Genomic DNA, 24,476 nt, shown 5'->3' on the forward strand with positions numbered 1-24,476 from the left:
GAAACGTACATACGTTTAGATGTAATTTTATATATAGTTATGTTTATTTAATATAATTTTAAAAAGAAGCATAAACACAACGAGGGGTGTCTGTTTTATCTTTTTTTGTGACTAACGTTTCATTAGTATAACCATGGAGTATAAAATTCAATATAAATTATCGGTATTGCATTGGACTCTATGATCGGCGGAAGTTATCGAGCATCCTTAATCCTTCACCGGAAATAACGCCGTGCATAGAGCCCATTGGATCAGACAGTTTGCATGCGACATTGTCAGACGCGGATGTTCAGGAAAGTGCTGCGTTGAGTTTTTGCGCCATCTAGAGGTTAAGAGAAAAAAAACTAAGTCAAATGAGCTTTATCCCTCTTCGTTTGTAAAGTGTACTAATAAGTTTGCTTGTATCAGGAAGTCTTGATACTGAATGGCGTCAAATTCTGTACAGAAATTGTATCTTCTAACTATTGAATCTTGGAGCCTAAGCAATCTACGGAGAAATTCAAAAACATAAACCTGCCGAACGTTGCTTAGTTAAATTTAATTACATTTTTAATTGTATACATAATTTTAATTACGTTAAGTTTTATTTAAATAGGTTAGTAAATATTTCTCTTCGTTTGTCGGTCCGCGAGCACAGTTTTTGCAGTCATCTGCTCGTGCACGTCGCGTTCTGATCTGCTCGTGCACTTGTAGGGCGCAGTCGCGAGCAAAACGAAGAGATGGACCGTCAGCTCTTTCCCGAATAGCGAAGCAGCACTGCAGCAGAGCTAAATACTTTAACTTCATAACAGTGTGTGTTAGCAGATATCAGCAGTACAGAGAGCTGTAGTTCAACAGAACTGGTTCAGTAGTAACACTTCACTTCCACATCATTGCAGCATTAATGGTAATGCATGCAACGAATCCATCCAGACTCAATGATGGGTAAACAAACATTTACCTCCAGTTTAAATCCTACAGCTATTTTTTTAAAAGCCTGAAATAACTGCATATCACGTTTGAAGAAATGTATTCAAAGTAGTTTTTTATATATATACTCTGATAGCAAGTTGTTTTTATTTCTCTACGTTAGCATTTTAGCTGGCTAGCAGAGCGCGCTTTTGACTACATTAACTTTTTTTGTCTTTCACAGGTGTAATGATCGAAGAGATCCTCAAGCCTACCAGGTACACAGATAAGTATTTTGTCCATGAAAGTAGTTGTATATTTGGCAGAGAAGCCGAAATAGTGTCAAAATGGGATTAGCCGGCTTTAGCATAACACTAATGCTCGCAGGCCTAACGTTAGTTCCTGGTTGCTAACTAAAACTATGATATACATAACACGTCATACTTTATAGGTTATTGCGTTCAATTATCTGTATTTGGCAGATTAATCTATATGTTAAGTCGTCTATTATAGCTTATAAATTGACTGGTTAGAGAGCTTATGTCTCGTAGCTTGTTTTGTAGTCAGCTAACCTAATTACTGGTTTCACAACCACTAGATAGTAGCTCATAATTCTTATTTACTTTTAGGTCTTATCAGATATAGTATTACATTTTTATTGTGATTGACTTGGTGAGCCTAAAAACACAGATAAGAGTGCAGATCTTCTGGTTCCCTGTCTAGTTTTGGTTAATGAACATCATATTTTGTTCAAAAGCACTAGGTTTTATTTCACAGCATTCATAGTAAAATAATTTAGATATTTAGATATTTTATAAGATTGTAATCTTCTACACCTGCTTTTATCCCCCAGGAGTAAACATTCAGGTGTCTTTGTGAACAGGTTGTCTGTATTTATTCTCTTTATGCATTGTATTTTGCAGCCTGTCAAATATCAGTCAAAGAGTCACTCGGCAAATGACCATCGCCATGACAAGATGCGAGACTCGTCAGACTCCACGCCACCAACTAAAATGCTGCGGCGATCGGACAGTCCCGACAACAAGCACAGTGACGGAACCGGGCATAGTCAAACGAAAGCACTCCACGTTCACCGGCCCCGTGAGAGGGACAGCGGTAAGAACATGAGCAAGAAGAGGTTCATTTATGGTTCATTTTGGTTAATTTACATGTTGTTCCTAATTCCCCAGAACCTTAAAATCCAATTTATTAGTGGGTTATATTGGGAAACATAATTTACAGTTAACAGATATCAACTTTAATATGTTTGTGAATGTAAAAGGTCTGCAAAGCTTCAGTCCACAACAGATGGAGTTATTGTCTCCCAAAAGAAAGAACTGATTCTGAACTGCTTGAAACAATTAGTCAGTCATTTCAGCCTTACTTGCTGAGCAAACCTACCTAGGTTTGTCACAGATTTGCATAATGCCAGCTTATGGTCTTCATTGTCTACTTTGACCTGCCTTCAAACACTGTAGTTGTAACTGAGGCCTGGAACAGTGTGGTTTGTGTCCAGAAGACGCAATTAGTATTTTACCATTTAGTAAAACAGAACTGTATGTGTAAAGTCTGTGCATTGTATGTATTTATATATATATTATTATTATTAGGGGTGCAACGTTTCAAATTAATCTCGGTTCGGTTTTAGGTTCATGGTTTCGTGATGGATGTGCTGTGTCAAATAAAAATAAAGAAAATAAGAATAAATACTCTTAACTACAAGCAACAGCACAAATAAATACAATAGAGCAAATATACTAATAAAAGAAACAGTGCTTTTTTGTTTTTTTCAGGTAGGTCTAACATTAGTTTTCAGGTAGAGAAACTGAATAAAGTAATCAATTGTAGCTATTCAATCTAGAGCTGTGAGTGGTTTCCTTGTCTTGTTGTTTGATTAACATTAAAAACGCAGACAACATGAATATTAGGCTGCTGTCACTTTAAGACAATGCGCAGATTCAGTACACCGATACATATGTGTTGATTTCTCGGCCGTATAATGCACTTTAGGCATAACAGACTGTGTCTGCTAGGACACTCATTAAGACGGACATGTTGACATCATTTTTTGTGTGAATTGGTCCATTCAAGCCAAGCGTGCTCAAGATTTGCACGCACACACACAAATCTTCGCACATCTTCACTGTTGCACTGAATCTTCACTGTTAAGGCCAATTTATACTTCTGCGTCGAGGGTACGCCGTAGTGTACGGCTTTGGCTACGCACGTAGGCGACGCCGTTGTGAGCATTTAAACTTCTACAGAAAACAGAACAGCAAACATTATTAATAATACTTACAGATTGTGATTCGGAGGAGGACGACCTGATCCATATACACTGGATACTGAGCCCTCATTCGGGAACAACCGCTTGCGAATCCACATTTGATTAATTTATGTTTTTGAATGATTCGTCATTAAAATGATGAGAACACAAGGTTCGGGCTATACTGTTGTGGTAGTCTCGCGTAGCCAGACCTTCAGACTGACGGCTGAAGGTCTGGAATTCATAGCAGCTTTCTTTGGCCAAGGACCGCCCATAAGGCCGTTTGACCGACATGTCAAACAACCAATTACAGTTCGTTTCATTCAGCGTCACGTTTCGGGGCGTGGAAATGTCCCCACAACATCAGACCGGCGTGCAACAAGTCAGTCAGACTCAGCAGCAGTCACCGGAGGCGCTCGTTAACAACAGTCCGCGTTATTAAATTCACCCACAAACTCGCGCTCATGTCCATCTTATGCCCGCTTTGTCACACGGCCAGTTCAACCTCGTATAAATCAGGTTATGTGTGTAAATCACGTGCTCACGAGCGCTCACTCAGACACACTGTACCCGGCGCTGCTTGTGCGTCACAGTTATGTTCATAAAGCGCTCCCCGTTCACAGTAACCGGCTCGTCTCATTCAAAACAGCCAGCTGTAACGTTAGCTGTCAGCGAGCCGCCGCACATTGAATACTCGCAGTCAAACGTTTGACTCTGCAGTATCTTATGCACCTTATAATCCAGTGTGCGCATATATGAATACTGAATCGGCCAGCTGCGATGTCAGCGTCTGTTGTTTCATGTTTGCCCACAAACGCGGCTGATATCCCCTTCGCAATTAAGTACTTCACTTGATCTTCCATAATCGATAGGAGGGGACATACAACTACGTTTAGCTGATCTTGATTAATGCTCATTGTCACTCATAACAGTTTTTCTTCCGCAATCACACTTCTGCGCTTTGTTTCCCGGCGGACCGAAAATAAACGCGACACTGATGCCCCCCGGAAATCCGATAAAATTCAACCAATCAGATGACGACTTCGACATTCCTGAAGTGTTTCCAGTTAAGTGTACCATATGCATCAGACGTTTAGCCAACGTTCCGTGGGCGTGACGTCTGAGGCTGAGACTACTGTTGTGGTATCGTTGCAAATATGAACTCTAACCACTGATTCTTCACATGCTCGTCCCTGGACAATGAAAACAAGTGGCTGAACTGTCTTTGCAATGTAGAACTACATTTGAGTGTAGTTCTTGACTTCAAGTTTACGCGCAGTTGTTGGGAGCGGCCAATGAGCTAATGTTTTGTATCTATGTCACTACGAAACAGCTAATGACTCGTTTCAAAAACAATTCATTCCATAGACTCAGAGTCGACTCTCACTTTTGAAAGACAATAGCTTTATATACGGTGCACTTTCAGGTATAAATCTTTGCAGGATGTTTTCATTCCCTTAGAGCTATATTCCACACTACATGAACAGTCATTTTCTAAAATTCATGATGGGCTCTTTAAGAAGTTTTAAATTCTTTAGTTATACATTGGCATTAACAGAACACAATCTTGTATAAATAACTCCTATAATACATTATTTACATTTACATTTATTCATTTAGCTGACGCTTTTATCCAAAGCGACTTACAACTGTCAGAGGTCGCACGCCTATGGAGCAACTAGGGGTTAAGTGTCTTGCTCAGGGACACATTGGTGTCTCACAGTGGATTCGAACCCGGGTCTATCATACCACTGTGCCATCATCACCCCTGTTTATATTGTGAATCCCTAATTTGCAGTCTTGCATTTCACAATTCTGCATGATTACTAATTACTCTTGAAAATGTACAAGCTATACAATAAAGTTACAATGCATATAAGGCATGAAGTCATTTGAGAAAATTGATATTGATAATGGGCTTTACATATTCATGGAATGGATTTTCTTGGCAGATTTTTGTAAATCAAGCACTGCAGGAGTTGTGCTCTTGTGCTCCTTCACACTGTTTTACTTCCTGTTGTTGCCACATTCATGTGTCTGCAGCAGATGCACAGTACTGTTTATCGTAATATGATATCGGAGGATATTGGTCTCTTCTCTAATAGGAAGTTACAGATGTTGGCTGTTGCAGATTTTTATACCTCACTTTCAACTTGGGTTATTTTCAGATATTGGTGATATGAGAATTAACTTTTTTTTTTTTTTTTGCATCAGTTGGACAATCATTTTTAGAACTTGTGTTTTTGTACATTTTTAAGACATTAAATTAAGGACATGGCTCAGCTACTGGACTGTCAACTCAAGCCTATACTAACATTCCAATGTGTTTCAGTGAAATATATTCTGCAAAGACATGCTTGCTAGTTTGTTTCTGATTGTCTCAATTATGTTTCAGGTGTCAGTTCTTCTCCGCAAGAAAACTCTCATCATGCATCCAGTTCTCACCCTCATCCAAACAGAACTTCAGACATGGTAAGTTGTTTAGCCAGTGGATTGTGTGATCAACTAGTTGGTGTTAATGGAGAACTCCGGCAACTTGTCGAGACTGTTTTCAAAGGATGGCTCTTGCCTGTATACACGAAGTGAACTGTCTTTATAAAGTATCTTCTTATTAAACGGTCTGTACACTTACAAAGTTCTCAATGCTTCGTTTTGCATGTATGGACCCTCATTATGTTACTGTGTTAGTGTGGGGCTATTTTGAGCCCTGTTAGTGGTATAAACTAGCGATTTCTTTTTTTACTTAGTAAATGCCCCCATTACTAGCATTATACACTAAACAGTTTTTAGAGATAAAACTCTTTACATTCGATTATCATGAAAACAAATCTCAGAGAACGGTTGACTAGGTACCGATGTGTTATTAGACCACAGGTTCACTTTGCGCTGGTGGTTCTCCTTTAAGAAAGCCCTGTAAAATTAAGCTGGTTTAGGGCCATATCACCCATACACAGATCTGATGTGTTTGTTATAAGCACAGCCCTGCAATAGAGCCAACAGATATTCAATAACAACTATGTAACCTTTTATTTAGGGTACTTTATTTTGATAATTGATTAATCAGTTAACTAGGTTTTTAAAAACAATAGTAATTTGATTTTTAAAAAGCTGAATTTTATTTTTAGTATTATTTAAAAAATACATGTAATTAAAATCACCTCTTGCGCAGTGTTTTCTAACAAACAGTTTGCAAACTGAAGAATGCATCTTTGTAGGCTATGCTATACATTATGTGCAAAAATGCACACCTTAACATGCACATATTTCACTTATCACTGGATATATGAAGTTATACCTCATTGATATAGTTCTTTACATTTACTACTTGTGTTCCATGTAGTATTTAAATGTCCAACAAAATGCATATACAACATAGGGAATTGTATATTTTAGTCAGTATTATTGCACTCATATTTTATTGTGCTCCATCAATTTGACATTCATTTGTGCGCCGTTGTTCATGAAGTCTGTTTAATGGAGTTGTGCTTTGACTTGACTTGATGACTTGACCGTTTACAGTTAAACACACCCATGTCTATCACAGCATCTGGCAGGACGAGCCCTGTTTAACCATACTCTATGCGCTTAATATAAATCATTCTCATGTTTAGGATACCTTGGGTCTTGCACTTTTCTTGCAGAAGCTCTTTGTCACATTCGTTGTTGATAATTTCTATTATAGATTAACATCAATTTGTTGTTGCAGCCCTTAGACAACAACACTGTCACAGTCCTCTAAAAAAAATCCAGTTGGCATTGGCCCAAAAATGTTGGGAAAAACTGTGCATCCCCCATGATGATGTTTTGTCTGATACCATCTTATGAGGTGCCGTTAAGTAATTCACCTTTGGCTAAGCCACACCCTAGAATGTAGATTGACCAATCACAGCGCAGCTCGTATTTTATATATATTATATTCAACACATGCATCTCATATTTTTGGTCCCGGCAGGCTATTACGGTCGTAGTTTTATCAAAAATATGGTTAAACGTTGTGCCTGGGGCATTTGTAACACAGATGTGCGTTTCCCAGAGAGGTTGGAGGGGGTGTGCGTTTTTTCCCTTCCCAAAACCGAAGTCAAATCCTGACAAGTGTCGTCTTTGGATTAAACTGTGTGGACGTCCTCATTTAGCTAAACCCCTCAAAGATCAACAAGCACATCTTTTGCTTCTAACCTTACTGTGAAGTTATACTAGTTAGACCGTTTTATAATGTTTTAGGTTACGATTTCGGTTCTCATTCCGGTTGTTGATACGCTAGCACACGCTGCTAATAAATACAAAGTTATACAGTACTCGTGTAGTCCGTTTGCTTTGTAATAACGATTATAGAAGTGAATAGAGACCTACCCAGCTTGCATGAACAGTGTTGCTCCCTGATATTGTTAGTCCCAGCATCCGTCTCGATTAGTAGGATATGCGGTGGTTCATTTTTTGACTGTGACCGGTAATGTTATGCTTTTGCCTCTATTTGGATGCCTTGTTGTTTCTTGCGTTTCACCTGTATGTCTTGAATATAGCCTTCGAACGCATATTGCAGCCCCTTTTGCCTACTTCTATCGGACACTTTATTTGCTGCTTCATAAAAGTTTGATAACATTTGATCAGGATGAGCTGTTACAGCATAAGCCACGCAGAGCGTAGATGAAGTTTGACGGATGTAGCAACATTAAGGTGGCGGGGCTTAGCCAAAGGTGAATTATATCTTTTGAGTGTGCACCATTTTCCAGCACTCAACAATTCAAACTGAATGAGGCGTGATGTCCAATTCGTGAACAAATGACTTGTCAAAAACTTTCACCTCACAAAAACTCTCTTGTAAATTGTTTAGAGCTATTACTAAGTTCATAACTAACTCCCTAATTGAATTTTTCTCTTATGTCTGATCCCAAATAAACCAAGAATTGTTACTGTGATATTAGTCTCGGCCTCAGACGTCACGCCCATGGATCGCTGGCTGATGCATAATGCTCACAAAATGGGAAAACACTTCGTCGTCTTCTGATTGGCTGAATTCTACAGGATTTCCAGGGCGTGTGTCGTGTTCTTTATCGCTCCGCCTGGAAACAAAGCTGTCGTGACACCAAACCCCCTCATGGAAGAAGAAAGCCGTCATATTTACGACTGAGACAATGAGCGCTTATCAGGATCAACTAAACGCTGGATTTCCAAAAGTATGTGAAGTTCAGGGCACCATTGTTGCAGTAAACTTGCAAAATGTTCTTGGATGAATAATTTATTAGATTCACGCCGGTCTGTTATAGCAGGGACATCGACTTTACATTTTCACACCCCTAAACATGACGTGGAACAAAGCGAACTGTGATTGGTTGCTTTACATGTCGATCAGACTCTTGGGCGGACCTTTTTCCTATTAAAGCTGTGATGTAGTCCAGGCTTTCTGCCATCAGTCTGCGCGAGATTATTGTGATGTATACTTTAGTGTGTGGGACACCTATATCAGTCTCTTTACTGGTTGTTCTGTTTATATGCCAATGTATAACTAAATATACTCATTCACAATAGAGTTATACACTTATAAATGGTATTCTAATTCAAACATCTTACAAACAAAATGTTATCTGTCATGGGGATGCCACAAGAAGGAGAAAAAAAAAAAAGATGGAGCTGACCTCACAAATAAATCATTGTGAATCTCATCTCTATTCCCAATGCGCTCTCAAATGACAGATTTCCCTGCTCTCTGTCCTTCTTGATACATTAACATATTTCCTATCTCTTTCAGCCCCGTGAGCCAGCAGATGACTGGTCAGAGCATATCAGTTCTTCTGGGAAGAAGTACTACTATAACTGCAGGACAGAGGTCTCTCAGTGGGAGAAGCCTAAAGATTGGCTGGAAAGGTAAGTTGCTTTAGATCCCCTGTAACTGCCTGTACTCTTCAACCATCAACTGACACCAGACTTTCTGTGTGAACAGGGAACAGAGGCAGAGAGATGGTGCCAAGAATACTGTTAACAGCTTTCCTAAAGACAGAGACTACAGACAAGAGGCGATGCAGGCCAGTGCCACAAGTGCCATCAGTAGTACAAGTAAGTCACACAAACACATTTGGTTCCTTAAAGTTGTATTCTGTTGATAGAAGGTTTGCTGATGGTTTCAATTTTCAAATAGAAAATTCCTTTCTTTCCCCAGAATCTACTTTAGCGGAGAAGCCATCGTCAAACTCTGGTTATTCTCAGCCTTTGTCCATTAACCCCTCCAGCACGTCCAGCTCGTCCTCGTCCTCCACAGTGCCTGTGTCTCCTGCCCTGCAGGCTTCAGCCTCCACTCTGCTTCAGGATCCAGCACTCCTCCGACAGCTTCTGCCTGCGCTGCAGGCCACCCTGCAGATGAACCACAGCAATGTGGACATGGGCAAAATCAATGAAGGTATTAATCGCTTAATAGGCTTGGAGAAAACGCTTGGAAATGAAATGGATATTTTATAGGGGTGTAGCGATTCACTCGTTTTCTCATTGCATCGATTGCAAATCTTGACGATGCATATGCATCCGTTTTGAAACTTGTATTTTTGAATCGGTGATTTCGGTCAATAATCGATTTAAAATGCTTAGAATTGAATTAATTAATCACGGTCTGATAGCAGTTCAGTGCTTTAAAATATATGAACATTATGACGTCATTGCGTGGTATCTACTGTTTTTTTTTTTTTAAATTTTCAGGTTTTCCCAAGTTAGTTTGGCACTAACAGAATGGTTTGCACTCATAAAGTATAGTTTTAAGATTATTATTATTTTCTGAGATGCACTCTTACAAAATGATCTCAATCATTCTTGTCATCTTGCGCCTGTTAAAATAAACTATTCTTTATGAATACTAGGGGTGGGCGATATGACCAAAATTGTGTTTCACGATATGACTAATTTTATTTCACGGTAACGATATATTTCACGATATAGTTATTTATATAGTTATCCTCAAAAAAATAAATAAAAAAATCGACAAAAAGGGCTTTGTATAATAAATAAACCCAAATACTTTAGAAGTGAAAAGTATGTCACCTTGTTTTATTTTTATTTTATTTGGTAAATTATTTATTTGGTAAACTATTTTTATATCAAAATAGAGTAAACAAAAAACACTCATAAACTTTTAGATGAACTAAAAGATTGATATTAAATACAACTCATAGGTGCATTTCAACTTTAAATAATTTTTCAATCTCATGCATTGCTTTACTTCATCAATCAGTTTATAATATAATTATAATATATCTAATATAATTATAATATTTTTTACCACATGTGCTTATTTTACTGCGTTTTTAACGGAGAAGGGTATTCCTGCACAACCGGAGACTGCACACACTGTTGTTTTAACGGGCTTGTTTTGCTCTTTTTGTTATATCTGGCAACCCGTCAGTTCAGAAGTGACAAGAAGGAGAGCAGCAATATGAACACCACACCGCAGCTACTGTTAGTGTTGACTAAGTAGTTTAAATTATACACACCTTATAACAGTGTGTCGAACACCGCGCGCTCCGTGCACGTCTTTTACATCAACAAAATGTGATCGATTAATTTGAGAGTGAAGTTGTAATCACGGATCGAATCAAAGGAAGATTTTATCAACTGGTTCAGTTGGCAATTGTTTGTAGTTAAAAAATATATAACTCGCGCTGCATATTTAGTAATTTTGCCTCAGAAACAGGATTATACATTCGTTTTAACAAGCAGGATGTTCATTCATGCTGAATGCGATTTTCATGTTTAAAAAGTAACTATACATAAGAGAAGGAAAGATGCGGATAACTATACATTATTTAAGGTTATTTCTCGTAATGATATTGAAATGTTGTTATCAAGTAACTTCATGCTTTCCCCGTTGCGAACGTGCACTCCTCTAAACTGTAGCCTGGGTGCTGCTGCTCTGCTCAAGTTGACGGCTGCCTTTCCCCCCGAACATATCACGTTAACAACAACCCTTTAGAAAACGTAATTCCTTTGTGGATCCTCTTGATCTGCTTTCTCCATGTTTCTTTGACGAATCTCAGCATCAGTCTCATGCGCACTGCACGGAATTTAACCACGCCCCCTTATTTGCATTTCGCGGTATACACGGAATGAAAAAATATGTTACGACTGACGTTTTCTATCGCGGTAACGATATATATCGCCATATCGCCCAGCCCTAATGAATACATTTGTGACACAAGTCAAAATATCAGATTGACTTTTTTTTCTGGTCCTATTACTTTTCATGCTTTTTACTGTCATTCTTCTCTCTAATCTTGTCTAAATTTCCTATTGATCAAATGTGTTACGAGCGTTATTATTCAGAGGTTGGGTACGGATTTTCAAATTCAGTTCTGATTCACAAGCTCCTGATTTCATTTGATCCCTATTTTAAGTTTGATCTTACTCAGTTGGGGATAGTTATGTACGGTACAGTAACAATTCAATCTTGGAATTTTAAGAATCAATATAGGGATTGTTCAATTAAAGACTGAATTTAATTAAAAAAACAAAACAAAAACAAACTATTTTTACCTTACCCTATTGACTAGACAACTAGACATCTGTTGCTCAAGGTAGGAAGAGTATGATCTGCCCTTGATCAGCAAGCGATACTCTCAAACTTAGTTCCTGAAGGACCATAGCGTAGTCTCAAGAGTTTAGTCTCAACCCTGTTCTAACACATACCTGTAGTTTTCAAATAAGCCTGAATGACTTGATTTGCTGGATTAAGGGTTTAAAGCTGAACTTTGCAGCGCTGTTTCCTTGATGTACTCAGTGATCAGTTTGTTACATTCTCTTTGAGTTGCCTCTGCAAGTTTACTGGTTTCAAACCCATTTGAACCAGTAGGATGTTCTCGTAACTCATATGGTGTTAAAACATTCGTAAGTGAAATCCTAATGCTACGTTCACACCGGACGCGAAATCGCGCGTCAAATTCGCGCCTGACGGGTCTAGTTTGACGCTTGACCACTTTGTGTTAATTCGCGTGTCAAGAGCGAAACTGGCTCGTGTAAAAACAAAAGTTTGAAGTGAAATTTACTTGCGTCAGAATCGAAATCCGTTGGCGGCCATTGTTTTTATGTCGACCGAGCATTCATCAAGAGAGTTACTGTTCTGTATTTACTCTGGAGAGCAGAACAGCGGCGTGGGGATCATCGTCGCTGTATATTTGTGTCCACCCGACCCTTCGGAGCCGAACCATTTGGCGAGTTTCACCATTTGCTCGCTCCAGGAGCTGCGCTGGATGACGGCCGCTGTCAGCGGTACTGGAAGTGCCTGTCACGCTGGCAGTTTGATGACCTGTTGTCCCGCATCGGAGTGAGGATCACCCTCGCCCTCATCCATCTTATCTAGCTGTCATTTATTTTTGTTTTGATGATAAATAGAGCCAGCCTTCCAAAGTTATTAACCTGTCCTATGATTTTTTTTTTTCTCTCTCTCACGTCCAGACCCGAATTTATGCACATATGTTGATTGTCTTTACAACATAATACTATTTCATATAGTCAAGTCAAGTCACATTTATTTATATAGCGCTTTTCAAAGCAGCTTCACAGTGATAACATGAAAGTAGTACAACACAGATCAACAACATTGCTAAACACTATAATATAGATATGGAATGAATAACATTCAATACAAAATGAACATGTCTCATATATAGAAATAATGTTTTAAGTGATTAAACATTTGCTTTGTTGTGCATAATCCCACCATGCATTTAGTCATATTACAAAATAATTTATTGAAGCATCCAGACACTTCACCACGTGAGCAAGCAGCTAGGCTCCTGATTGGTTAACGCGGCGCGAATTCACGCCAAAGTTCAGATTTTTCAACTCGGGCGGCAGACGCGAATTCGCGTCAAACGCGTGAATGCACAAATGGCACTAACTAAATCATTCGCGAGTAACGCGCCAGACGCTCAATTCGTGCCATTCGCGCGAACGAGGCGTATTCGCGTCTTCCGCGCCGCAGGAATTTTTCACGCGCGTAAAACGTCTTTGCATTGACTTAACATTGAAATCATTCGCGCCTGACGCCCTATTCGCGTCCGGTGTGAACGTAGCATAAAACCTGTCACATGAGTTTTTGTATTTTTGAAAGCAAATAAGAAAGATCTATACAAGTGCACTTTCCTGTAGCAATTAATACTTATTGGCCTTCATCCAAACTGCTAGAAAAGTTGTGCTTTAACCATTTTGACACCTTGACAACTGCTTTTTGCACAATATACAGTACGGCACCTTCTCTCCACATGGTAAAAACAATATAAGCCGAAAGGCTAGAGCCTTTTTCAGATTGCTTTCAGTGTGTAGGACTGCTTTGACTGTACGTATGTCTTTTTCTGTCTTTGTCTTCCTCCAAGTCCTCACAGCCGCTGTCACACAAGCTTCCTTACAGTCTATGCTTCATAAGCTTCTCACTGCCGGACCGTCCGCTTTCAACATCACTACTCTGCTTTCCCAAGCTGCTCAGCTTTCCACACAAGGTACGGCTGAAATCCCAGTCACCCTTCACACTTCCCCTAACTGATGTTGTGCTGCAACTAATCCATTTTTTTTTGTAATGGAACTATGTGAACGTATTTTACAATACTGTGTTCATCGTTCAAACACACCCAAGACTATGGACGAGAACATGATGAACAATTTTTTAAAGGTTTAGTTCACCCAGCAATACAAATTCTGTCATTACTTGCCCTCATGACGTTCCAAACCTGTAAAGAGATTTGTTCATCTTTGGAACACAAATGAAGATCATTTTTGATGAAATCTGAGAGCTTTCTGTCTCTTCATTGACGGTATACGCCACTACAATTTTCAAGCCCCAGAAAGGTAGTAAAGACATCATTAAAGTAATCCATGTGTCTCCAGTGTTTTAACCTCAATTGGATGAAGCGAAGCGAGTGCTTTGTTTGTGCAAAAACATAACATATCCAGCGCATTCACACAACAGCGTCTGCTCTTACGTCAACACAACATGCATGCTTCGTGGTGCTCTCATGAACACGCATTGGAGATGAATATTTTGTTAATAAAGTGGTAAATAGTCACATGGAATACTTTTATGATGCCTTTACTACCTTTCTGAGTCTTGAAAGTGGTAATTGCGTACACTGTCAATGGAGGGATGGAAAGCTCTCAGATTTCATCATAAAAAAAGATAATTATTCCAAAGATGAACGAAAGTCTTACAGGTTTGGAATGACGTGAAAGTGAGTAATTAATGACATAATTTTCCTTTTTGGGTGACCTAACCCTTTAACACTTTTTTTTTTTTAAAGAATGTTAATTTAGTTAATTAGGATTCAATTATATTTGTTATAGCAATCCAAAACTTCCTTTTGTTCTCACACCACCTATCATGTTGCTATTTGTATGTACAGTATAGTTGTGTAAGATTATTTCCTGGATTCCATGTCTATAACGGTGTTTCTAATGAACAGCTCAACAGTCCGGTCAGTCACCCATGTCATTAGCGTCAGATGCCTCTTCACCGAGGTCATACGTGTCTCCTAGAGTCAGCACGCCTCAGACCAACGCTGTCTCTAAACCCCTGCTCAGCTGCACATCTCTCTCTTCACAACCAAAGGTCAGTAGCAGTTAGTCATTTTATAAACGTTTGTTATAGTGGCATCAGAAAGTGTTTGGACACTTAAAGGGATACTCCACTTTTTTTTGGAAATACGCTCATTTTACAACTCCCCCAGAGTTAAAATGTTGAGTTTTACCTTTTTTTTTAATCCATTCAGCCGATATCCGGTTCTGGCGGTACCACTTTTAGCATAGCTTAGCATTAGGGCTGTCAAACGATTAATCGCTATTAATCGCATCCAAAATAAAAGTTTGTGTTTATAATATATGTGGGTATAATGTGTATAATTATTTTGTATATATCAGGGCTGGGTAATAAATGTCGATTTCTCGATATTAATCGATTCTCATTTTTTCGAAACGATATCGATTCTTTAATCTCAAGAATCGATTAGTCATCCTGTTTCATTTGAATGAATGGGACATTGTATCGCGGCTGCGCACATCCAAAAAATCGCAATAATCTTTGTCCTTTATTCCTATTGATATGAAACAAAGTCTCAATTTTCAAATTACGTCCATTTTCTTTAGAAATTCAAAAACATAAATAGAGTTTTGGCGCTGTGGCGTGAGATCGCTCTGACGCAGCTCAAGAGAAGCAGCAGCGCTGATCTCTCTTCCGGCTTAATAATACCAGTTACAGTGCGAAATAAACATGAATGAGCATCTGAATGTGTGTTAAAAGATAGAGTACAACTTATCGAAATCCGGATCATGTCACATTGATTCGCTCAATCAGCGTTTCAACCGTGGAAAGACGTCAGTTAAACAGCTTGTAATCAATGTCATGTATCGTCATATTTACCTCAGAAAACCCACATAAACTCGTTAGTCAGCTAGAAAAGAATAAGTCCAGAGAGGAGCATTTTGCTAAATATATACACTATATTACATAATACATATGCATTATAATCTTAAATGTTCTTCAATATTTAATGCATATTTGAATAAATCTGGCAAGTTTTTATGACAGCCACCATTTAAATGTTTATATTCCATATAATCTTCTTATTATAAAAATAAATAAAAGTGTAATTTAAGTGATTCATTCATTATTACCTTCATATTTGAATAAATCTGGCAAGTTTTTATGACAGCCACCATTTAAATGTTTATATTTCATGTAATCTTCTTATTATAAAAAAATAAATAAAAGTGTAATTTAAGTGATTCATTCATTATTACCTTCATATTAGGCTAATAAAGCCTAGTAGGCTACAACTAGTCTCCCAGTTTACAGCATTAGTTAAGAGATTTGATTCCCTTGAGAAAAATTGCCATTTATTGTAACTGATATAAAAAATAATCGATATTGAATCGAATCGAAATCGAATCGAATTGCAAGCTTGTGAATCGAAATCGAATCGAATTGTGAAATTTGTCTCAATACCCAGCCCTAGTATATATAGAAATACACACACATGCATGTATATTTAAGAAAAAAATATTATTTATGTATAAAATTTTTATATATATAATATAAATTATATATAAATCTATATACAGTATATACATGAAAATATTTCTTAAATATATACAAGCATTTGTGTGTATTTATATAGATATAAAATAATTATACACACTACACGCATATATATTATGTAAACACAAACTTTTATTTTGGATACGATTAATCACGATTAATCGTTTGACAGCCCTACTTAGCATACATCATTGAAGTGCACAAGATCATTAGCATTTCTCCTAAAAAAAATACCAAAGTATTTCGATATTTTTCCTATTTAAAATTTGACTCTTCTATAGTTACATCATGCACTAAGACAGACGGAAAATGTAAAGTTACGATTTTCTAGGCTGATATGCAGGGAACTATACTATCATTCCTGCGTAACAATCAGGAAACTTTACTGCCGTACCACGAGTATGGCAATAAAGCCATATAATAGCAATTGTTTATTTATTTTTTTTCTATTAAGTTCTTTGATACATGTTGGGGTTATAATGTTCAGGAACAGTGTTTAAAAACAATTGTAACCACTTTCAGCCTTAGGAAGGTCAAACTAATGAGATTTGGGAACTTTGTGGAAAAAACAGTACATAAAAAAAAATACCAATTTGGTTAGCTTCATAGACTAGCCTACATCTGTGGTGCTTGATAGCCAGGAAATGATGCACCAATGTCGGGTCATGTTTCCTGTATTACATTAGGTTGAAAAAGGCACGCAATGACAAGAAATAATATTGATCATGCCACTAAATACAGATTAAAACTAAAGTAACAAGCCTGGTTTGAAAATTTAAGTCGAAGGTGCAGATATTTGTGAGTGAAAGTAAAAAGTTTTCCAAAATCTTGCATTTTTATGGATTTGTGTAGTTTAAGGTTGAAACTCTGGGTCTTAGACAAGGTTAAAATAATTAAATTTCTATTGAAAAGGCATTTTTGACAGATTTAAACTCATCCCCTGGGAAATAAAAGGACACAAGTTTTGTTTAAAATGTGCTTTTGCTATCATCCTTTTAAATAAATGCCACTTGATATTTTGTCATCTATTCAGTGACGTTTATACATTTTATAGAGTTATACTGTCTGCTACTATGTATATTTGCCATTACTTAGTTGACATCTGACATCTGTTCAGATTCTCTCTCTGATCTCTTCTGTTGTTCTTCAAATTCAGGTAAGTTCATCAATTCAGAGACAAGGATCAACGTCCCAGCAGTCCGTCAGCTCTGACAAACCTCTGGAATTCAGTGATCCCCGTCTACACAGGCAAATGTACGGATCTCTCAGTGGAAACTTTTCTTTTGTTTGTTGGCAATGTAGAAGCAGCCTATCAAATGTTGTCTTACAGCACCATCTACCAGTTCAGTGTGGAAGTGCAACCAAATGAATGAATGTATCTATGTTTGTTACAATTACAAAGAAATGGCTTTTATATAAAAAAAAAAAAAACATCTATACACACGTGTGTATATTATATAAATACATAAGACAAACAGACGTCCCATTTTTCCCAGAACAGTCCCGTATTTCAGCTCTAATTTTAGTGTCCTGACTAACGAAAAAGTCGTTTCTAAATTTCCTTTGCTTGGTGATCTAGTCTTCTTTCACGTGAGAATAGCCTAATAATCAAAGATAGCCAATCTCATCAGTATATTTTGGAGAACAAAACAAACGCAATTCGTAATCGATTAACTTACAGTTAGTGAAGGCAGGATATTAGAGCGCAGTGGAGATTAATTCAGACGCGGCGATGTCAAAGAAGCGCATGTTTACAATTAACGAGGATCTTCTAAAAGAGTTTATCAAATTATTATGTCATGTCCAAACTAGACGGTATAGTTATACGGTATAGAGTTATAATACCACTTATTACACAGCATTTAATAATTATCCCACATACATCATTAAGGGGAAAATATCTTTTAATTTCAGATTCAACTTTTTTAAAATCTTACCTGTTTGTATCTCATAATCCAACAGTGTACAAAACAAAAGTCACAAAATGGCTGCAGCTGCGTTTTTATGAAACAAGAGCGAGTCCACGATACTGGATGGCATAGTTAAATAACTGTACACAAAATATTGATTCGACTGAGTTTTAATACTTTATTAAAGGGTTAGTTCACCTAAAAATGAAAATTAAGTCATTAATTACTCACCCCCATGCTGTACCAACCCCGTAAGACCTTCGTTCGTCTTCGGAACACAAATGAAGATATTTTTGATTAAATTTGAGAGCTGGATCAGTCCTACATAGAATTTGCTCTTGACGGCCCAGAAAGTCAATGAAGAAAATGTTTAAATATTCCATGTGACTACAGTGGCTCAACTATAAGTTTATCAAGCGACGAGAATACTTTTTGTGCGAAAAAACAAACAAAAATAACGACTTTATTCGACTATTCCTTTTCTTCCTTGTTGGCCTGAAACAATACTTTTTTTTTAATACGATTTCCACGACGCATGCGCGAGAACTGAACTGAAGTAGTTAAAGGAGATCGCAGTTCTCGCGCATGCGTCGTGGAAATCGTATTAAAAAAAAGTATCGTTTCAGGCCAACAAGGAAGAAAAGGAATAGTCGAATAAAGTCATTATTTTTGTTTGTTTTTTCGCACAAAAAGTATTCGCGTCGCTTCATAAACTTATAGTTGAGCCACTGTAGTCACATGGAATATTTAAACATTTTCTTTATTGACTTTCTGGGCCGTCAAGAGCAAATTCTATGTAGGACTGATCCAGCTCTCAAATTTAATCAAAAAATATCTTCATTTGTGTTCCGAACACGAACGAAGGTCTTACGGGGTTGGTACAGCATGGGGGTGAGTAATTAATGACTTAATTTTCATTTTTGGGTGAACTAACCCTTTAACTAGCCAAACGCAAATCTCCACGAAGAAAAAAAGTTTCCAGCAGGCGTATAGCACTGCTGACTTCAGTGACCCGGATGAGCCTGCGTTATCCGCTTTAAGAGGTTGTTATCTGGGAATAACATACCGCTGGATGGCGCCATTGACCAATCAGAATCAAGTATTCCACAGAGCTGTGTAATAATACGAGATAACGCCGCACCTTCTCGCCAGGGTCGCAAAATGACATTTCTACGGAGGGGGTCACTATAATATCCTACGGCTACGCCACATGCCATTTCTTTGTCATTTTAGTGGTGATATGACTTTAATACATAAAAAACTTTAATAATAATACTTTTTGTGCTTTAATTATTATCCTACTTAAAATTCTAGCTCATTTGAATGAACGTTTGTTTTGTTTTCTAGCAGCCAAGAAGGCTTGTCGAGCTCCAATGGCAGCGCGGGCATCAGCGTTCCCGCTTTAGGCAGCAGCTCTCGAACCCATAGCACTTTCACTCCCTCTCTAGCATTGCACTTTGATGAAAGTCTCATCAAGCATGTTCAAGGCTGGCCTGCAGAACATGTGGAGAAGCAGGTGCCTTCATCTCTTCAACTGTTTACCCATCTTCTACAGCTCAAACTTCACTTCTCTAACTAATGAGGTTTCCTTCCTCTCTCTCTCACCCAGGCGTCACGAATGCGTGAGGATATCCACAATATGGGAACCCTCTACATGTCGGAGATCTGCACCGAGCTGAAGAACCTTCGCTCTTTAGTGCGAGTATGTGAAATCCAGGCCACGTTGAGAGAGCAGAGGTCTGTAACTCTGATTTAGTTCAATTTATCGGCAGTGCGTAACGAAATGGCATTCGGTGAATAACTTTTTTTCTTTGCTTGTGTACAGGATTCTGTTTCTGAGACAGCAGATCAAAGAACTTGACAAACTGAAGAATCAGAATTCCTTCATGGTTTGAGCGGGTGGCTATATGGAGCTCATGGCGGTCTCTCCGAACAAGCCCAGCCCCCTCCCCCCGTCCCCCCAAGCCGTTTGGACCCCCGCTCTCAGATCCACAGTCGAACTGAAACGGGGCCGAGTGATAGGAAGCTTTCAAAAGTACTTGGAACACGAAGCCCTGATATCATAGATTAATGTCACTGTCGTTTTACATCACACGGCTTCTCTATTCTCAGATCCACGGGCGATTCGAGAAGTGTTCAGAGAACACGCTCTCCAACCCAGACTGACCTGTGAGGAATCGTGCAGTGGATCTGGCGATTTTTCAAGGTCATGCCTGTGTTAATGGATCCTAAATTTCACTGTCACACTGGAGACTTAACCCCCCTCCCCCCACCCGTCCTCCAGTGACTGACAGTGATCACGAAAGATGTTAGAAGGGCTATCTGTGCACAAGGACGCTTCCAGCTGCGCTGGCATTTATCAAAGTGACCAATTCAAATCAACCCGATATCATTCTGAGTGCCCATTCTCAAAAGTTAGGAGTGACTGGCTGATTCTCTGCCCCTCAGAAGATTAAAATAAGACCTGAATGATCTTCCTTAATTCACAGCAGAACAGCGAATGGGTGCTAAAGATTTCTCAACTGGTGATGTGGCACTTAAAAGCGGTAGACGCACATTTTCTGAGTTTCTGACCCTGATGAAGGGTTTCTTTTTTTTTTTGTCACTATCTGCCTTCGATGTTTCTTGTTCTTTGCAGTGCTGTTACACATCTAACTGGGATTTCTATTCATGCTGCACCCCAGCACTGTTTGACTCTTTTTGTATTAATGTTATTTTAATTTGTTTGTATTTGCTCAGTTTTTTTTTTACTCATATAAATGAGTTTAGTCATTCCCATATCGCCCGGTTTTGTGGGATGCGATGAAAAGGACTCGTATTTTATACATGAGCTATGGTTGCACTTCGAAAATGAATCTTTTAAGGATGAAAGAGGACCAATGGGACCGTCTCGAGCCGACCAGCCGGAGAAGAGTATGGCGAATTTTTCTCATCTTTCACGTAAAAATATCAACCAGTCTTTAAAAAAAGAAAATCTGTAAGCATTTAGTCAACTTGTCGATTTGTATTTGACAAGGATGTGAAAATATGGCAAAACTGGTGATTCCTCTTTGATGTTTGCAATGTCATTCATAGTTTTTGCTTTATTGTTCTTTCTGTCTTTACTGCCCTCTAATGCAGGGTTTGAACTTAGACCAATATTAATGCAATAGGCTCTAAATGGACTTTCAGAATAGACATGATGGGTATGTTGCTTTGTATATGGTTTCTAAAAGCTATGGGAAATAAACAATTACTACATTGTGTTTTGGTACATGTTTGCTTTTGTGCATTGGCTGCTTTTGGTAAAGTTAGATGCAATCGTGCCCTAGCCCAGGTAGAGCTAAAAGAACTCGCCTTTCAAGCGTACTGGAGGTTTTGTACATGTTCGTCCTCCTGTGGAGCAGTTTCACTTCCAATTGTTAGACAATTTCAATCACATTAGTTAAGAAAACTTCACACAGTAATAGCAGTTTAAAGGTAAATTTTGCTGCTTAAAAAAAACTAAAAACTACAAGTTGAGGGTAGGTTAACACTTCCTATGAAGCCTGTATTTACTATACATTATATTGGTATTTCTAGTGGATTGTAAAACACGCATAATGCCTTTTAACAACTTCACAATGTGATCTATCATCTGATAATCAAAACATAATATGGGTTTATAACTTTTAAGAATATAATGCATTTTGACGCTGGATGAAGCCTGCATTTATAATGTACCATAAGGGTATTCTTAATGCATTACAATGCATGCTTAATGCCTTATAACCTTATTATGTGGTGTCATCTCGTGAATGACCGTAACAACTGTAACCTGTTACCTACTAATTAGATTTGGTAAAGCCTTGTAATTTTACAGTTTTTGTGATAAAACTTGATTTGTATTGTGAATAAAACGCGTAGATGTCACGGTTTAAACCCCCTCAAACATGAAACTTACACTTAAACTGAAACTTACCTATTGGTTTTCATTAAACTGAGAAAAATATAATTTTGTTTTATTGACGATCACTGAGAAATGGTCTAATATTTAAAATGCAAAAAAAACATTTATTATTTTCAAGGTGAACAGGATTCATTTGCCTCGATCCACGCTGAAAAAAACGTCTAAATGTCACATTTTTAATGAAGCAGCCTAAATAGTCCACTTTGGAAAATGTGTAGATGTCACGGTTTAACCCCCTCAAACGTGAAACTTACACGTTTGCGTTAACACGCTCCATGAGAGATATCCGGATGTTTATCGCCTCTGCCATAACGATTGGTTTTCATTAAACCGAGAAAATGGAATTTAGTTTTATTCACGATCACTGAGAAATGTTCTATTATTTAAAATGCAATATATATAGACCATTTCACAAGATGTAAACAACACTGGTCCAGAAGCACTTCCTGTTTCAGTTTTTTAACACTACATAAAAGCTGGGATAAAATACAACCAACAGAACATTTAAAACTGAATCAAAAAGTTAAACAAACATCTTTAAGATGTTTTCTTTACATGTGAAATAAAGAAAACAGTTACAAACTGAAACAGGAAGTGCTTCTGGACCAGTGTTGTTTACATCTTGTGAAATGGTCTATCCACAAGTTCTCTTACGAGAGGTTCTCTCGTATTGCGTAAGCTAGCTTACGCTACGGGAAAGATTCATCTTTGCTGAGAAGTTGAAGCCAAAAAATTATTCCATAATTTTGTAATCATTGTCAACGCAGTCTCTTCTGAGGCAGACCATGAGCGGGCTAGCTAGCGGCTCATTGGTTCGCTCAGAGAGAATGCACGAACCTATGGGAGAGCGGCGCTGAGTCCGCGGCCAATGAGCGGACGGCGCCCGCTTACTGCGTCACAGCCCGCCAAAAGGGGCGTGGCTACAGTGTATAAAGGTCGCTCTCCCAGCTCGTTCGTTGATTCTGTTCATTTCAGCGAGCTACACGCATCCGCTGTTCTGGGAAGAAGCCGCCGTCGTTGAGAAGGCACCGTCTAGCGAGCTCCGGAGTCTGAGGAAGCCGGCCGTCTGCCACCTTCAGCCGCCCAGCAAGCTAGCGCCATCCGACGCGTATCCTTTTTTTCTTATTATTCCTAAAAGAGCACGAGCGTCTTTTTAAAGATGCCTCGTAATTCCTGCGGCTCTTGCCGCTCTCCGCTCGAGGATGGAGACCGCCACCCCATCTGCGCTCTCTGCCTCGGAGTGGAACACGCAGAACTCGCCCTCGCCAACGGAGGATGCGACCACTGCGAGGACCTGCCGCTGTCAACCCTGCGGGCTCGACTACAGGCGGTCAAAACCGCTCCAGCGCCGCCTCTTACTTCGCCGCGGAAGAAGAAACGCCGCTCCCAGAGGCCGCCGGAGCCCTCTGCGGATCCATGTGGGCCGCCGCCGCCGCCCACCGACCGCTCTCCCTCTCCGCCCCTGCCGGACTTACAGTTGCCGCCGAGTGGCCGCTCTGTCGCCTCCGAGGACACCGCGGATGAGAAGGACTCTTGTTCGCTGCACGCTTCGGACAGCGAGGATTGGTCGTCGATTGGCTCATCGACGAGAGAGTCTGCGGGGACCCGCGCCGGCATCGAGGAGGAACTAACGCGCCTCCTTTCTCAGGCCGTTAGCCGCCTGGGTCTCGAGTGGTCTCCTCCCCCTGAGCAACCACCGAACCGCATGGATGGAAAGTTCCTGCACCGGCGTCCGGCCCCCGCCTGCAGCCGGGCTGCACCCTTCCTGCCGGAGCTTCACAGCGAGCTCACGAAGTCCTGGAATGCTCCTCTCTCGGCCCGTAATCGCTCTGATGTGTCCGCTTCGCTGCGCTCAGTGGACGGAGCTGCCGAGAAGGGTTATACTGCCATGCCACCCGTCGAGGACTCGGTCGCCGCTCATCTCTGCCCGCCCTCTGCTAGATGGCGGTCTGCTCATACGCTTCCCTCAAAAGCGTGCAGAGCGACCTCTAACTTTCATGCCCGCGCCTATTCTGCCGCCGGTCAGGCCGCTTCAGCGCTGCATTCGATGTCTGTCCTCCAGGTGCTCCAGAGCGACATCTTGTGTGAAATGGCGAGCAGCGGGAGGCAACCGCCCGTCCTTGCGGATCTGAGAAGCGCTACGGATCTTTCCCTTCGCGCCACTAAAGCCACCGCACAAGCTCTTGGGAGATGCATGGCCGCCCTCTGTGTCGCCGAGAGACACTTATGGCTCACGCTTACCGACATGGGAGAGTCAGAATGAGCCGCGTTCCTCAACGCGCCCATTTCCCCTACCGGGCTCTTCGGATCCGCCGTCACGGGCATCGTTGACCGCTTCTCCGAGGTTCAAAAAGCGACTCAGGCCATGAACTTGTTCCTGCCCCGCCGCTCGAGTTCTTCGACGGGCCGTTCTCACGAGCCGCC

The 24,476-nt window shown here is 39.6% G+C and overlaps 1 protein-coding gene across 4 annotated transcripts; it reads left to right on the forward strand.

Annotated features, from left to right (window-relative positions):
* The first annotated feature begins 432 nt into the window (after window positions 1-432).
* On the forward strand, window positions 433-20,323 carry wacb (WW domain containing adaptor with coiled-coil b). Of its 4 annotated transcripts, none has more exons than XM_039649548.2 (13): window positions 433-924; window positions 1,133-1,166; window positions 1,812-2,004; window positions 5,550-5,626; window positions 8,901-9,016; window positions 9,093-9,205; window positions 9,309-9,545; window positions 13,504-13,626; window positions 14,584-14,729; window positions 17,371-17,468; window positions 19,475-19,640; window positions 19,734-19,861; window positions 19,950-20,323. In XM_039649548.2, the coding sequence occupies exons 1-13, from the start codon at window positions 884-886 to the stop codon at window positions 20,017-20,019; spliced, it is 1,542 nt and encodes a 513-aa protein (XP_039505482.1). In that variant the 5' UTR covers window positions 433-883; the 3' UTR covers window positions 20,020-20,323. The 4 variants fall into 4 exon arrangements, with proteins under 4 accessions (XP_039505482.1, XP_039505481.1, XP_039505483.1 ...); XM_039649547.2 differs by having other exon boundaries at window positions 19,472-19,640; window positions 19,950-20,160; XM_039649551.2 differs by having other exon boundaries at window positions 730-886; window positions 19,472-19,640; window positions 19,950-20,160.
* Window positions 20,324-24,476: the final 4,153 nt, after the last annotated feature.

The sequence above is a fragment of the Pimephales promelas genome, chromosome 5 (genome assembly GCF_988280905.1).
Source record: "Pimephales promelas chromosome 5, fPimPro1.hap1.1, whole genome shotgun sequence".
NCBI classification, from domain to species: Eukaryota; Metazoa; Chordata; class Actinopteri; order Cypriniformes; family Leuciscidae; genus Pimephales; species Pimephales promelas.